The sequence below is a fragment of the Mastomys coucha genome, unplaced genomic scaffold (genome assembly GCF_008632895.1).
Source record: "Mastomys coucha isolate ucsf_1 unplaced genomic scaffold, UCSF_Mcou_1 pScaffold18, whole genome shotgun sequence".
Lineage (NCBI taxonomy): Eukaryota > Metazoa > Chordata > Mammalia > Rodentia > Muridae > Mastomys > Mastomys coucha.
Window position 1 is genome coordinate 30,913,753 of NW_022196900.1, and position 16,115 is coordinate 30,929,867.

The following is a 16,115-nucleotide window of genomic DNA, read 5'->3' on the forward strand; positions in this document are numbered from 1 at the left end:
TCAAGTGGCTGGGTACACTTCTGAGTGATTTTCTTAATTAAATGATTTGAAGTGGGAAGATCCACCTTTAATCTAGACTATATATTCTGGTAGCAACATATATAAAGAACATGGAAGAAAGAACTTTTTTCTTCTCTTTAATAGCTTGCCTTTTCTCTTACTGACAGGTCCATTTCTTCACTGCTATTAGAACCTACTTATTCAGGATTCTGGTATATAATGAAAACCAGTTGACACAACCAGCCTTGTGGACTACAACTGCTACATGCTTGAACTTTGGATTGGTTGACAGTCATTGTTGGATTAACTGGACTATAGTCTATAAGCCACTATAATAAATTTCATATACATGTACATATATATACTCAATTCATTCTTTCATATATATTCATTCTATCAGGTCTTTTCCTGTAGAGAACCCTGACAAATGTAGGACTTATACATATATGGATAAATATGAAACAAAATGGTGGCAAAATATTTAGAGGTGGATACATGAGTATGATCATTAGTTTTTGTCAATTGATATAAGCTAGAGTCATTAGAGAAGAGAGGAACCTCGGTTGAGAAAATGCCTCTACCAGATTGGCTGTGTGGTGGTTTGAATTTCCATTGAAAACAGAATACTTGGCCTCTAGTTGGTGAAACTGCTTGAGAAAGAGTACGAGGAATGGCCTTACTGGAGGACATACATCACTTGGGGTGGGCCTTCAGGTGTTAAGACTCCAGCTGTTCTCTGTGTGCCCCTCTGCCTACAGCTTGAGGGCCGGTCTGACATGGGCTTCACATGCGGCTTTAGACAACATGCTTGCTCTTTGTTGAGATAATGATAGACTCCAACTCCCTGAAACCATTAGCCAATTAAACACTTTCTTCTAAAAATTGCCTTGCTTATGATGTTTTTTTTTTTAAATAATTAAAAACTAACCAATAAAAGACTTTAGGCAAGTTTATATGACATTTTCTTTATTAATGATTGATGTGGGAGGGACCAGCCCACAGTGCAGGTACCAACCCTAGGAAGTGATCTTGAGTTACATAAGAAAGCAGGCTGACTTTTCTGAAGGAAAATGGAGGAGGACTGGATGGGGAGGGAGGAAGTAGTGGAGAGGGACTAGGAGGAGAGGAGGGAGGGGAACTGTGGTTGAAATGTAATATATGGGAGAATAAATTAATAAAAAGAAAAACACACAAAAAAACAAACCATGAGTAAGCCACGAGGAACAAACTAGTAAGCAGTGCTCCTCCATGGCCTCTGCTTCAGTTCCTGCCCCCAGGGTTCTGCCTGGAGTTCTGCTCTGACTTCCTTCAGTGATAGAGTGAAATCTGAGATGTGAAAGATGAAATAAACTATTTCTGCTCCAAGTTGCTTTCGGTCATGGTGTTCATCACAACAATAGAAAGCAAACTAGGACAATGAAAAGTGAAAAATTAAAAAGTGACTAGTAAAAATTGGGCAGAAGGCAGAGTTGTATGTTTTGGGACAAGACTCATTTGGCACTATATGACCAAGGATTCTTTTTTTTTTTTTTAAGATTTATTTATTTTTTTAAGATTCAAATACCCACGGGAGGAGTTGCGGAGATTAACTATGGAGCAGAGACTGAAGGAAGGGTAAGCCAGCCTAAATATAGCTATCTCCTGAGAGGCTCTGACAGTATCTGACTGACACAGATGTAGAGGCTCACAGCCATCCATCGAACTGAGTGCAGGGTCCCCAGTGAAGGAATTAGAGAAAAGACCAATGGAGCTGAGGGGTTTGCAGCCCCTTAGGACAAACAACAACATGAACTAACTAGTACCCTCGGAGCTCCCAGGGTCTCAACCACCAACCAAGGACTGCACATAGAGGGATCTGATTGTTCAAACAGCATGTGTATGGTAGAGGATTGCAAAATCGATCATCAATAGGAGGAGAGGACCTCGGCCCTGTGAAGGTTCTGTGCTCCAGTGTAGGGGAATGCCAGGGCCAGAAAGTGGGAGAGGGCGGGGTGGCAGGCATGGGGAGGAGGGAGGCAACAGGGGTTTGTTTTTGTTTGTTTTTTTGTTTTTTGGAGGGGAAATTGGGAATGGAGAATTTCGCATGTAAATAAAGAAAATATCTAAAATTAAAACAAAAAAAAGATTTACTTATTTATTATATGTAAGCACATTGCAGCTGTCTTCAGACATCCCAGGAGAGGGCATAAGATCTCATTACAAATAGTTGTGAGCCACCATGTGGTTGCTGGGATTTGAACTCAGGACATTCAGAAGAGCAGTCAGTGCTCTAACCACTGAGCCATCTCTCCAGCCCAGACAAAGGATTCTTGAGAGAGGCACAACATCTACAATCAGACTTAAAACTACTGCTACATAAGTAAGTACACAAATAACCAGGAGTGTGTTGAAACTTTACAACAAGCTAGAAACAGCTGATGTTAATATTCATGAAGTTTTTCTGGATATATTTCTCTTACTCATGTAATATTTTCAAAAATGAGTATGGCAGAAAGGATAGGACTATAAGATAAAATGATACAAGAACTGGGGCAAAATTTGAAAGCCAAAACAATGAAAATGCTAATAATAATGTATGCTCTCAATTCTTAAAGGATTACAGGAAATTCCCCCAGATTTCATGACCTACTAGGAAAGATGTTTTTACGTTATTTGGACACTTAACTTTGATTTCAACTGAATTTTCATATAGATATCATCTTTTAAAATTATATAAAATACATTTAGTTATAAATAATGTTTTATAGATCAAGCTGGTCTCGAATTTACTACTTAGTTGAATCTGGCTTTGAATACCTGATATTCTTGCCTCTGTGTCCCAATTCTGAGATTATAGGCAGGTGCTATCATGCCTGTCTAAAATCATGTAACATTTTACACATATGACAGTGTTGAAGGTATTTTTCATATATATAACAAAATAGGATGTCCTCATACAGTGATAGAAACACTTTGAGATTGCTTTCTTTCTAAATCTTCTTATAGTCTGATGATTCTCTAGCTATGAATTCAATAACAATAAAAATTTGCTTTAAAAAATTTTGCTTAAATATGTATAGCAGAGGATGGCCAAGTCAGTCATCAATGGGAGGAGAGGCCCTTGGCCCTGTGAAGGTTCTATGCCCCAGTGTAGGGGAATGCCAGGGCCAGGAAGCAGGAGAGGGTGTGGTGATGAGCAGGAGGAGGGGGGAGGGAACAGGGGTTTGTTTTTGCTTTTATTTTTATTTTATTTTTTCTTTTTTTTCAGAGGGGAAACTGGGAAAGGAGATATCGTATGACATGTAAATAGAGAAAATATCTAATAAAAAAGAAAAAAGTTTACTTAAAATATCACAGACAACTGTAGATTTGGGTTTTAAAACAAAATATATTTTAATTTTATCTTTTATTATTTTTGTTTCAGGCCATAGAAATGCATCTTAATTCTACTCCAGGAATATCAGTAGGCTACTGCAGGGTTTTAGCAGGGGAATGTCATCATTTTATAATTTTAAAAATTCTTTTTCTTAAAAGACTTATTTATTTATTTTATGTATGAGTACACACTGTAGCAGTACAGATAGTTGTGAGCCTTCATCTGGTTGTTGGGAATTGACTTTAGGAACTCTGCTCTGGTAGACTCTGCTCGCTCTGGTAGGCCCTGCTCACTCTAGCCCAAAGATTTATTTATTATTATAAATAAGTACACTGTAGCTATACAAACACACCAGAAGAGAGTATCAGATTTCATTACGGGTAGTTGCTGGGATTTGGACTCATGACCTACAGAAAAGCAGTCAGTGCTCTTACCTGGTGAGCCGTCTCACCAGTCCTTAAAAATTCTTACATGGAGACTTGATTGTGGTGGGATGGAAACCCATGGTACTTGTTGTTTTAAAGCCTGAATATTCAAATATAGCATTCATGAAAACACTGTAATGAAATCATTCTAATAGCTATTACTTCCAGACTGCTTCTGCTGATTTGTAGAGAAGCACAAATGTATTGTATTTTACAGTAAACTACTAGGTGGTTAACCCCAATTTATGGATACAGAAACACATTAAAGAACTTGCCCAAGATACAGTCAAAATTTGACTTTCTGGAGTTCTAACCATGTGTTATCTATGAAACAGTATTAATTTACATATTGTTATAAATTATGGTGTCTAAGTGTTTTTTATGATCATAACTATCATCCTGGTGAGCTTGTTTTTTTTTACATAAAGCTTTTTATGAATTTAGAATTATTTTATCAGAAGGTTCCTGAAAATAGAATTTCTGGCTTAAATATTTTTAATGAGCCCTTTTATACCTACTGTCAAATTTTTCCCTGTTATATTTTTCTCCAATATACTTTACTACAAAAAACGAAAACTTTGAAACTCTGAATCTAAAACAGAAATTCCAGACATACTAGGAAGAATAACTATGCAAACATATAATTTGGCCACCAGGGGGCGAGAGAATCACAGCACTCTTGAAAACTCAACTGTGATAAAAATTGTGTATGAACTGGCTGTTTTCAGTAAGGTGCTCACTCTTTCACACTGGAATTTTACTTTTCATATGGTAGAACTATTTATGCCTTTTAGAGGTCAGAATTACTCAATGGATTCATTTTATTTTATCTTCAGAGCACATGCAGGACAGTGTGATAACTGTCACCTGCTATGAAGAAAAAGTCATGTAAATGCCTTTCTGGTACTTTAAATCATCCAGGGAATAACTGATGATTTGACCCAATAAAATATTCTTCTTCTTATCCGGTGTGTTGAACCTCACCATTCTTTTTCATATTTTACCATTAGTTTGTTCATTTATCCAACAAAGATTAAGTGGGTGCTCATGATGTGCACCTGTGGTAGAGACCGTATAAACAAGGATGAAGCCAATTCTGTTCTTGCTCTGATAGAACTTACAATGTAGTGTGTGTGCACATGAGAGTAATGGCTGGAAGTAAACATATAAATGTCAGTTGTGCCAAGTGCTGTGAAAACTTGCAAGTGCATGTGACAGTGTGTAGTGAAGGCTCTGCATTTAGTGAGGAGCAACAGGAAATGCTGATGAAGTCATCTTTTGTTGAGGACCTGAAAGAAATGATTTAATAAGACAAAGGGGTCTGTGGTGTGGATGGAGGTGAGCTGGCAAGGCCATTCTTGTCAAGGGAAAGAACATGCATGATAACTTTGGGACACATATAACAGTAAAGAAAAAGAACATTAGGCAAGTAGCTACAGACAGATGACACAATGTCTTCTAAACAGATTTCTCTACACATACTTCACTGGACAAAAAGAATAAGCTTCCAGTGTAGTTTCTTCTGCGGGATACATTCAGTTTAAATTTATTCTGACGTTCTGTTCTCATAAAAACTCATGCACTTATCAAAATCATATGTCCTGATTTTTTTCCATGTTGATGTTAAAAGACTTTCCAGGAAGGTCCTCTAATCTTACATTTAGGAAACTTGAAGATCAGAGGTACTTGTGTTTAATTTGAAGCAATCTGACTGAGTTTGCTTAGATGTGTTTTTTTCCTGTTATTATATGGCTTGGCATTTGCTGAGTAGGTTGAATTTTCTTTTTAATCATTTAGAAAATTCTTGGCCATAAATGCCTGAGCTCCCTTATACTTGTATTAGACTCTGGATATACCTTACTCATCTCTCCTGCCTTTTTTCTACTACCTTGTTATAAAAATGCTTCAGTTTAGACAGTTTTTATTGTATTCTATTTGGTTCTTATCTTGCCTTCACTGGCTAAAGCCTTCTCTTAGCTCATACAATAAGTTATTATCTTCAAATACCATAATTATTCATTTTAGGTTCTTTCTAATTTAAATTTTTTATTTATCTATGTATTCTTTTTTAATGTATGTGTATTCTGTCTGCATGTATACCTGCATGCCAAAAGAGGACATCGAATCCCTTTATAGATGGTCATAAGTCACCATATGGTTGCTGGGAACTGAACTCAGAACCTCTGGTAGAACAGCCAGGGTTCTTAACCAGCCCATAGATTGTTTTTTTCCGAATGCATGTGTATGAGTTTGCAGCTTTATATGCATGCAAGTACATATGTATGTGTGTAAGTCAGAGGATAATCTCAAGTGTTATCCTCAAGAATATTGTCTACTTCCTTTGAGAGGAGAGTCTCAATGACCTGGACTTTAGCAATTAGGGTAGACTGGATGATCAGCTAGTCCCAGGAATCCTCCTGTTTGTTTCCTGAGCTCTCAGATTACAACTGCATGCCACTGGGGCTGGAGAGATACAAGGCTCTGTGTTTAAGAACGATTGTTCAGGCAGCATGTGTATAGTAGAGGATTGCAAATTCAATCATCAATAGGAAGAGAGGACCTCGGCCCTGTGAAGGTTCTGTGCCCCAGTGTAGGGGAATGCCAGGGCCAGGAAGTGGGAGAGGGCGGGGTGGCAGGCATGGGGAAGTGGGAGGCAACAGGGGTTTGTTTTGGTTGTTTTTGTTTGTTTCTTTGTTTTTTGGAGGGGAAACTGGGAATGGAGAAATTTACATGTAAATAAAGAAAATATCTAAAAGAAAAAAAAAAAAAGAACACTGGCTGCTCTTCTAAAGGACACACATTTACCTCTCAGCATCCACAATGGCTCACAACTGTTTGTAACTCCAGTTACAGGGGGTCAGACACCCTCTTAGACACTGGTACACAGATGCACATGAGACACAGCATTGATATGTATAAAACTATGCCCAGCATTTTAACCTGGGATTTAAACTCAGGTCCCTATGCTTGCATAGTAAGCACTTTACTAACTGAGCTAACTCCCTAATCTTCATGATCTCCCTACGCCAACCCCCTCCCCACCGTGTGTGTGTGTGTGTGTGTGTGTGTGTGTAAGTGTGTGTATGTGTGCGCGCACATGCTCCTGTGTGCATGCATTGTAGTGCTATTCTCTAGTGAAATTTTATCTATTTAATCATTTTGTCTTATTTTTCCTCTAATTCCTCAATATAGTAGTTTTAGTTATTTTGAAATTATATTAATTATAACAGTATTACTATAGTTCTGTTTCCATTGTCTATATTTTTATTACTAGCCACATTTTTCCATTTTTGTAGTTTCTGTTTTTTATTGTATATCATACCTGATATATAAGAGAATTAGCTAGGTGTGGTGCTATACATCTTTAGCCCCAGCAGTAGCAGTCAGATCTCTGTGACTTTGAGACCAATCTAGTCTACAGTTAGTTCCAGGACATCCAGGACTATTACACAGAGAAACCTTGTCTTGAAAAACAAAATAAAACTAAACTAAACTAGAACTTAAGAGTATCCTTCTTTCATCTAATAGGCAAATACAAGAAAATGATGGCCTCGATTCAATTAGGCATGAAGGTGGGTTGCAGACAGACTCCATTTTCTTATCTGCCAGCTTAACACTAGTTCTTCACTATTTCTTGGCATGACTTTTGGATTAGGAATTTGGCAGACCTTTGTCTTGACATTGGGGGTTCGACCATTCAGACCCATTCCATGCATCTTTAGAGTTTGGCAATGTAAGAGCTGGCTGCATTTTACCACAAGCCTTCTTCTCTTTAAAAGGATTTTGTCTCCTCAGCATAAAACATTTTCTGGCCCAGATGTCTTAGTCAGGGTTGGGAAAACTGGCCTTGTGTTTTGGGCTCCTCTAGTTTCCACCTATCGTTCAGGCTCCAGATGGCTGTCAAAAGCTCTCTTTCAAGTACAAATCCTTTCTTTCCTTTGGTTAGCCGTTACTCCTTAGCCTGTGCTCAGAATCAGCAAATCTCTTCTGGAAATCTCTATCATGTGGTACATAGATGCAGCCTAACTTAATTGCAGACATCTTGAGCCATATCTTTTATGACTATGCCTGAGCGATTCTATACTCTTTCCTTATATAGCCTTCTTGCACACTGCAGATTAAACGAAAAAGAGTGGTATGGTAATGAAACTTTATGACTAGAACTTCTCCACTAGTACCATGAATAAGCTTGACATTTTTTATGTTAACTTGAGATAAATTAACTACATTGTAGGTTTAATGAAAGTCAACTTTGACCTTTAAATCTATTTGCTGATTCAAGTTGTGAGGACTAGCCAATGTAGCTACCACTCTTGACTCTAGTTGTGCAAGTAAATTTCACTCTGCAATCTTGGATCTGCCTCACTCTTCCTAAGTCATATGGAGTCTCAGTTCTTTCATACAAGAATTCCAAGTGATCATTGCTTGCTTGGGAGAGCTCCAACATATTTTGCAAAGCTGTCACTGTGAAGTCAAATGAAGTCAACACTTTGTGTTGTTCTCCAATCTTCAATTTATACAATTTTTGAATTCATGAAATATTTTAAGTTGTAATAAAAGTTTGAATTGCCATATGCTTTATTATATCTACTTAAAAGTTCAAGGCCTTATAAACTATTTGAAAAGAATCAATACATTAAGGTTTCAAGATCGAAGGAATAAAGAATAATTTCATGATGCTATTCAAAAAACTACATACCTGTATGAACATCACAACTATCAGACCGGTTGTTGCAATGGCAAGGCAAGCAGCCTGTCTTACCAAAGCCATAATGTCCGTTTTGGCATTCATCACACATGGAGCCAGTGACACCCACTTTGCATTGGCAATTCCCAGAACTGCAAATAAAAGCAAAGACAGTGAATAAAATAAGTGATTTTGAAAACTTTAATCTATGGAGCCATAGATTACCTTAACACATCCAAGAATTTCTACTAGATTCTACTCCCAAGAAGAATAAAAGGGGGCTTGAGAGATGGCTTAGTGGTTAAGAGCATTGGCTGTTCTTCCAGAAGACCCATGTTCAGTTCCCAGCTCTCACATGGCAGCTCACAACTATCTATAATTCCTATTCTGGTGGATCCGACACCCTCAAACAGATACATGCAGTCAAACTACCAATGCTTATAAATCAACAATAACACATTATAAAAAAGCACAAAAGGGATTATTATTATTATTATTATTATTATTATTATTATTATTAGTAGTAGTAGTAGTAGTAGTGGTAGTAGTATTGGTGGGCTTTTGTTTGATTGGTTTTGTTTTCTGGAGTCCTAGTCTCACTTCATAGCATAGTCTGCCCTGGAACTCACCATGTAACTTAGGCTGTCCTCAAATTCATAAGCCTATTGCCCCAGCCACTTAAATGAGAGAAATTTATGGATAAATTTTAGCTAATAGTATTGATAACAATTTATGATAATTCTATCCTCTGTGCTTGGGAAGTTTAAAATACATGACAAAGGACCCATGGAGAATAGAAGCTCCTAATGTAAATCCTTTCTTTACTAAACACTAGAGCTTAGAATATGTGTCACTGCTATATCTCACTCCAGGATTATCCTGCAGCTCTGCAGATATCAGTTCTAATTTGGAGAAAAGAATCAGACTTTATCTAGTTTCTGTCTCACAAATATGAAGAATAAGATCTTGATAGGTGAATCATTTCATACCAATTTCTAGACTAGGGACTCGATATGATTTTTTATTTTGAGTCTACAATGTATTTAAATGATAGATCTGGTAAGTAAGGTGGAGTACACAATTAAGTGTGACTGGAATGGGGATGCCTAGTGAATTTCACACTAAATTCTGAAGATGTTATTTTTATTCATGTGTCTCTATGTGTGTCTATGAATATGTTTGTGGGTGCTGACAGAAGCTGTAAGAGGGTATTGGATACCCTGGAGCTAAAGGTATAGGCAATCGTGAGTTGTCAGACTGGAGTAATAGGAACTGTGCTCTAGTCCCCTATAAGAGGAACAAGCACTCTTAAGTGCCAAACCATCTCTCTAAATCTTGCATTAACTTCTATAAAAATTTTAGGCAGCTAACTACCCCAAAAGTAAAAGTAAATAAAGACTCAAAAATTTTTATTTAGTATCCTAACTTTTGTGTTATTTTCTTTTACAATTGTTTAATTTTTGTTTTTTTTCTTGTTTTTTTTTTGTTTTTTTTTTTTTTTTTTTTTTTTTTTTTTGTTGTTGTTGTTTTGAGCTAGGGTTTCTATGTCAGTGGTTCTCAAGCTGTGGGTCCCAACCACTTTGTGGGCTGAACAACGCTTTCAGGGTGCCACATATCAGGTATTTATATTATGATTCATAATAGTAGCAAAATTACAGGTAAGAACAACAATGAAGATAAATTTATGGGTGGGGTCAGTACAACATGAGGAACTGTATTAAAGGGCCCCAGCATTAGGAAGGTTGAGAAGCACTGCTCTGGTGTAGTCCCGTCCTAGAATTCACTACATAGACCTGGCCAGTCAGAGACACACAGAGATCTACCTACCTGTGTCTCCTAAATTCTGGGATTAAAGGAATGTGCTACCAAACCCAGTTTTTTTTTTTTTTTTTTAAATTAGGGACTCCCATTCCATGAATCAAAACAGAACTCAAAGTGCAAGAACATTCATTGCTATGACCTATACAAAACAGTCTTCTGTCATACACAGTAGAACATTCATTGCTGTGACCCATGTAAGACAGTCTCTCACCATACACAGGCAGAGCAGGGTTAACAGTGAACTGAAGGGACAAAAGGAAGATGTCCTGTGGTTGTCATCTATATGAACATCTAGCAGAGAAGGCCCATATCAGCATACAGGTTTCTTTTTTTAGTTCTGAGATTCAAACAAAGGCATGATATATGCCAAGCAAACACTCTACCAATGAACTACATCACGGCACTTAAGGAACCATTTCATAGCAGCATATCCAGGCATTATTCAAATGCACAATCTCTTACTTAATTCCTCTGATGAAATTTAGGTTGCTTTCAACATCTGACAAGTGTTGGGAACCCCAGTTGGGTCTTGTTACATTCCTCTGGGAAGTGGGTTGAACAAAGACTTCAGTGGCACATGGAGAAATGAAGACATGGGTTTTCTGAAGACCATAGTGAGTTGGAACAGAAATATACAAAGTAATGGGTTAGAGAGCTGGCTCAGTGATTAACAGTACTTTTTGCTTTTGCAGTGGACCAAGTTCAATTTCCAGCACCTGCACTGTGGCTTACAACCCATAATTCCAATTCTAGGGGACCCAATACCCTATTCTAGGTACGTCTGAATAAAACCACAGTGTGGTATACTCTATTCAATGAAACAGAAGCTATCAAAGTGACCATAACACCTGGCACAAAGCACAGCATTTCAAAATGGCTAGTAGGTGTAACTTTCACAGCATTTACTACACTCGGTCATTCCTCTGCATAATTTTCAATTCATTTTGTTTACTTCATGCTCTTAAAATCATTATTAAAATCATCTATTTCTGTCAAATTATCCTCAAGTAACTCTTCGTAGAGTTATTTCTTCTGTACACTTTCCTAGAATAGTCCTTGTTCCTCTTTACCCCTAAAATGTTTCCTGCTTTCAAGGTTTCTACCAATAAAACTTTTCTCTAGCTGATCCACAGAGATCTTGTGGTTTCCCACATTTACATCTTAATCCCAAATGTAATTTTTGTTTTGTTTTGAGACAGGCTTTCTCTATGTAGCCCTGGCTAGCCTGAAATTCACTTTGTTGACCATGCTAGCCTTCAAACTCAGAGATCTACTTGCACTATCCAATCCTAAGTGCAATTTTTTCTGTAACCTTTGAACATGTAAAGCTTCTTCCCCCATTGGATTATAAAAGTCCTGAAACAAAGGCCTATCATGTGGTTTCCTATTGCCAAGACCCAGCCAGCACAAGTCCAGAGACTGGGTTTTGAACAGAATGTTTTAATGTTGTACACCTTGATAAGTGGGTTGTTAATTCAGGGATCATATGTAACTAACATGGCAACCTCAAAATGTAAAGAAAGTAAGTGCTTGGTTTGTTGTACATACTTAATAATAACACTCCCATGAATTTTCAATAAATATACAGACTAAATTTTGGCATTAGGCACAGGAAAAAGTAAAAAATTAAAAACACTAGTTGCTAGGGTATTCAGGGAAAAAGACCCTAATTTTCTCTTTGCACACTCTTGTCCTCAATAGGGATACTGTCGTCATTTTTGGGTTTTTTGTTTTTTGTTTTTTGTTTTTTTTTTAAAGATAGACATTCAGTATGTTATTCAGTCTAGGCTGGTCCTTAACTGTTTGAGCCTTCTGACTGCTAAAAGTACATACATGTGTGTACCACAACACTCAGAGGAAAATGCCTTTCTTTACATGTTTTAAATGTTTCTTTACATGTTCGATATAGAGCTCAGAAGTTTAGACTTTATGAAATCTTGGTAACAGTCACACTAGATTGGAGATGATCAAACTAAAAGCCTGCATTTAAAAATAATTTTCTTAGAGATTTCGTTGCTAACAGTGACTCCCTAAAGGAACTGATTCAGGTCAGGTCAGACCAAGCTAAAACTATTAATACTTAAATGGCTCTTAACATATCACTTAATGCAATTCCCTGTCACCCCCCACTTTATATTACTATAATAAAAAGTTCTAAATTTGAAGATTTGGGACTTCGAATTGAATTTTCCAGAAGTAATAGAACTTCTAGCCATGTATACTCTAGCTGCAGTTTGAAAATCTACTCTACTTGTAGTTTCCAAATCCAAGGTTTTTTTTTATTTTTATTTTTTTTAACTGAGATACACTTCTCAGTTTGTTATACCACTAGTATAACCAATAAGTTTTATGTTCTATGCCTATGAAAATATTGCAGAGTTGAAGTTTGCTTCTGTGATGGTTAATGCTGACTGTCAACTTGATAGGATCTGGAATCAGCTAGAAGGCAAAAATTGAGGCACTCCCATGACAGATTGTCTAGAATAGGTTATTTGAGGTGAAAAGATCTACCCAAAAAGTAGCTTGTGTTCTGGAATGCAGAAAAAGGAAAAAGGCAGCCATGCATGAGTATCCATTTTCCTCTGCTTCCTGGCTAGCGGTGCAATGAGACTAGGGATCTGGTGTCAGAACATCCCCACTGGGATAGGTTGTATCTTGGAGCTGTAAGCCAAAATAAATCCTTTGACCATAAGCTGCTTCTGCCTGGGCATTTTATCACAAGGAGAGGAAGAGTAGCTGACACAGCTTTCCTCTTCTTTTCCTCTTGGTTATCCGAAGAATTGTTAAAAAGGAGTAGAAAGTAGAAAAATAAATCCACTCAGTTTTACATGGAAAGTTTTACTCAAGCTTTACTCAAATAAATCTAATCTAGAAAAGAAAGAAAGCCAGTATTACATTAATATCATATACTCACTGCCATCAAATATGGTATCTTAAATAAAAATCATGTATTGAACTGTATTTCTGTTCAAAGCTACCTAGTCTATTCAGCCATGTAATTTCTTGGTGAATAAGTGTATGTATAGAAAAGGGGGCTTAAAATGAAGATACCCTAGAAGCAGGAACAATATAGCAATAATAATAATAATAATAATAATAATAATAATGATAATAATAATAATAATAAACAATGTACCTCTGTGATGAAGAACTATGTTAATAGATAATATACTCCTTAATTCTCTGGATAACTCTTCTAGTGGAAGTCACAATCTTTAATTTGCTATTGGGAAGGCAGAGTTATTGTCTACAGTCAGTGAGTTAATTTTATTTCTCTTAGCTCACCACTCCTACAGGTTCTGACAATTGATTCTTTTCTACCTGATCTAGAATAAATAATGTCTCTTTTTCACTGCCAGTAAAAGTGAAATGTTCCCCAAGAGAAGCTGAACAATCTGATAATATGATAACTGTCATACTGCAACAAAGTACAAAGTTCTCAGAGTATACACCATCAAGTATTTAGATATTCAAGTTAGATTAAAGTTTAAATTTTGTATTGTCCATATAGATGGTAAGAACTATTCTTTTAAAATATTCAATAGACATTTACCAAGCATGCCTCTTAACTTTGCAAAATAGAAAAGATGATTTGATAGATATCTAGTCTTACACAAGAATACCACAAAGCCACTACATGATCTAGTAAAGAAGATGAACATCCATCATGTCTGAAACAAAATAAGATATTGTGATTCAGTAAGAAGGGATCATCATTCTTTCACATATGAGGAAAGTACAAAGAAAATCACTCTTACTGCAGATTTCTAAGTGCACTTTATTAGCCAAGCTTCAAGCATTTCAGTCATCCATGAAAACATACTTGCTCTTCCTTCCTCTAAGTCATTACTTAGTATTCAAATGGATCAAGAACTGAGATCTGAGGATCTGCCTAGTCTACCATGGGACACTGAATCACAAACACTCTGTAGCCATGTTTCCTGAATTGTTGCTGGCTATGCTTTCCCTTTAGAATTCTGTTCTGGGTACTCAAAACACTGATGTCAGCTGGGATTTTTTTTTCCCTGGAGAATATATCCTTCAGTTACTTATTTTAAAATCAAATAGAGTAATTTCCGGAATCCTGATGAATCTGGTGATTGAATCTAGATACCACAATTCACTTTTCCTGGGTAGGTTTTCTTTAAATAACAGGAAAGAAAGTGCTTTCTTTTCACTTAAAACAAACCAAACCAACCAAACAAAAAAACCAAAGAACCCAAATGGAGTAGAGTGAGAAGTCTGCTTGTGATATTGCACTAAAAGTGCTTTTTCATCATGTTACTCATGGTCCACAGCCAATTTCAGCATGTATAAGAATTAAATCACTCAGCAAACATAAAGCTTTGCCTGTGTGACTTCTTTTATAGAATAAAGCTGTACAACACTCTCTTTCATGGGCTCCCTGTTACAGAGTGCTACTTTCTGAAGAAAAGGTCAATAATATAAATGCGAAGGAGGAGGCTGCAAAAAGATTGTGCTTATCCACAGATTTGAAAGGAAATAACTGAAGATTCAGTTTCACCTCTGAGGAGGAAGAGCACAGTACTGCAGTACGAATAGAAATCAGAAATCTGTAAGATATGCTAGCAAGACAATTAAAGTTGAATTTGTTCCTCCAGTGTCATTTCCTAGGGACCTGAATTTCTAGCAAACTTTGAATACTCTACAAATAATAATCTTACTATATGTAGAAAATCTATGCATATACCCCACATTTCTTAAACTATCCAAATGGGATTTGAGATTTTCTCATAGTGCCAACATTTACAGTTTACCCAATCATTGGTACAATAAATATTATAAGGCTTTAATACTTAAAAATATTTCTTTGGGAAGGCTTAATAATCAGAATTTGCATTATACACGAATGACCAATTAAACAACCCAAGTCAGTAAATGTGTTACAGAGAGTTATTTCTTAGAGCTGGTGTTATAGCTCAATCTAGAGAGCATGAAAACATGTGCAAGGCCCTGTGTTTAATCTTTAGCCAAAAAAGTATGTTTCTTTAAAGGAAATGTTGTTGTCCAACATGAATAATTACTCATTTAAAAAATCCTCAAAAGTCTGTCATCTCAAGATATGACATATATCTATGCAAAAAAGTACTATCCAACCTTTTTTTTTAAAGTGTTATGCTCTGCTTCAGATGTGTGGATAGAGAACATTCAAATTTTCCATTATTTTATAATCATATTGATTAACTGGGAGGAGTGGAAGACAAGACAGAAGGTATCAGAGTTTATGGAAAAACTGCCACAGGAGTCATACCTTGGTTCTCATCCAGTTTTCCTGGTGACTTCTTGGCACAAAAGAATGTACTCTTCCAATACCCTAGCTATTCTTTATGCTGTGAAGATAACTACAGCCTCTCCAGGATTATAGTGAAAACTCTAAATAATATGCACAGCCTAAGCACAAACATCAACTCAAACATGATAGCAACTTTGAAGATAGTAATGATATTAGATCATGCTTTCCCCTAGGACTCACTAGAACAGGGTGGAAGGAACAGTATTTAAATATGGGGAAGACTCAGGGTTATTTACCTTTTAGATTCTATTTTTAAGATCCTCTTTTAGGTCTGTCTGTGCTGGGGCCTAGAGCAGACCTTGGGCACAAGCTCTGCAGCCAGTCCCACAACACCCAGAGGAAGCTCCACTCCCAGGCACTCTAACACACCCAGGATCAGAGGTGAGCAGGAACCAACACCTGTCCCAACACTGGGAGTAACTGGGACTAGCAGGATCAGGCACACAGGAACTCCACCAGCCCAGTGACTCGGGTTCCTTCTGGTCTGTCTGGGCTGGGATCCAGAGCAGACCT

General features: G+C 36.9%; 1 protein-coding gene across 1 annotated transcript in view; it reads right to left on the reverse strand.

The window, feature by feature from the left end:
- Megf9 (multiple EGF like domains 9) overlaps window positions 1-16,115 on the reverse strand; it is a 100,955-nt gene that overhangs the window by 20,404 nt on the left and 64,436 nt on the right. The window contains exon 3 of the mRNA XM_031377672.1: window positions 8,480-8,619. Within this exon, the coding sequence (XP_031233532.1) occupies window positions 8,480-8,619 (140 nt within the window). The remainder of the gene's footprint in view (window positions 1-8,479; window positions 8,620-16,115) is intronic.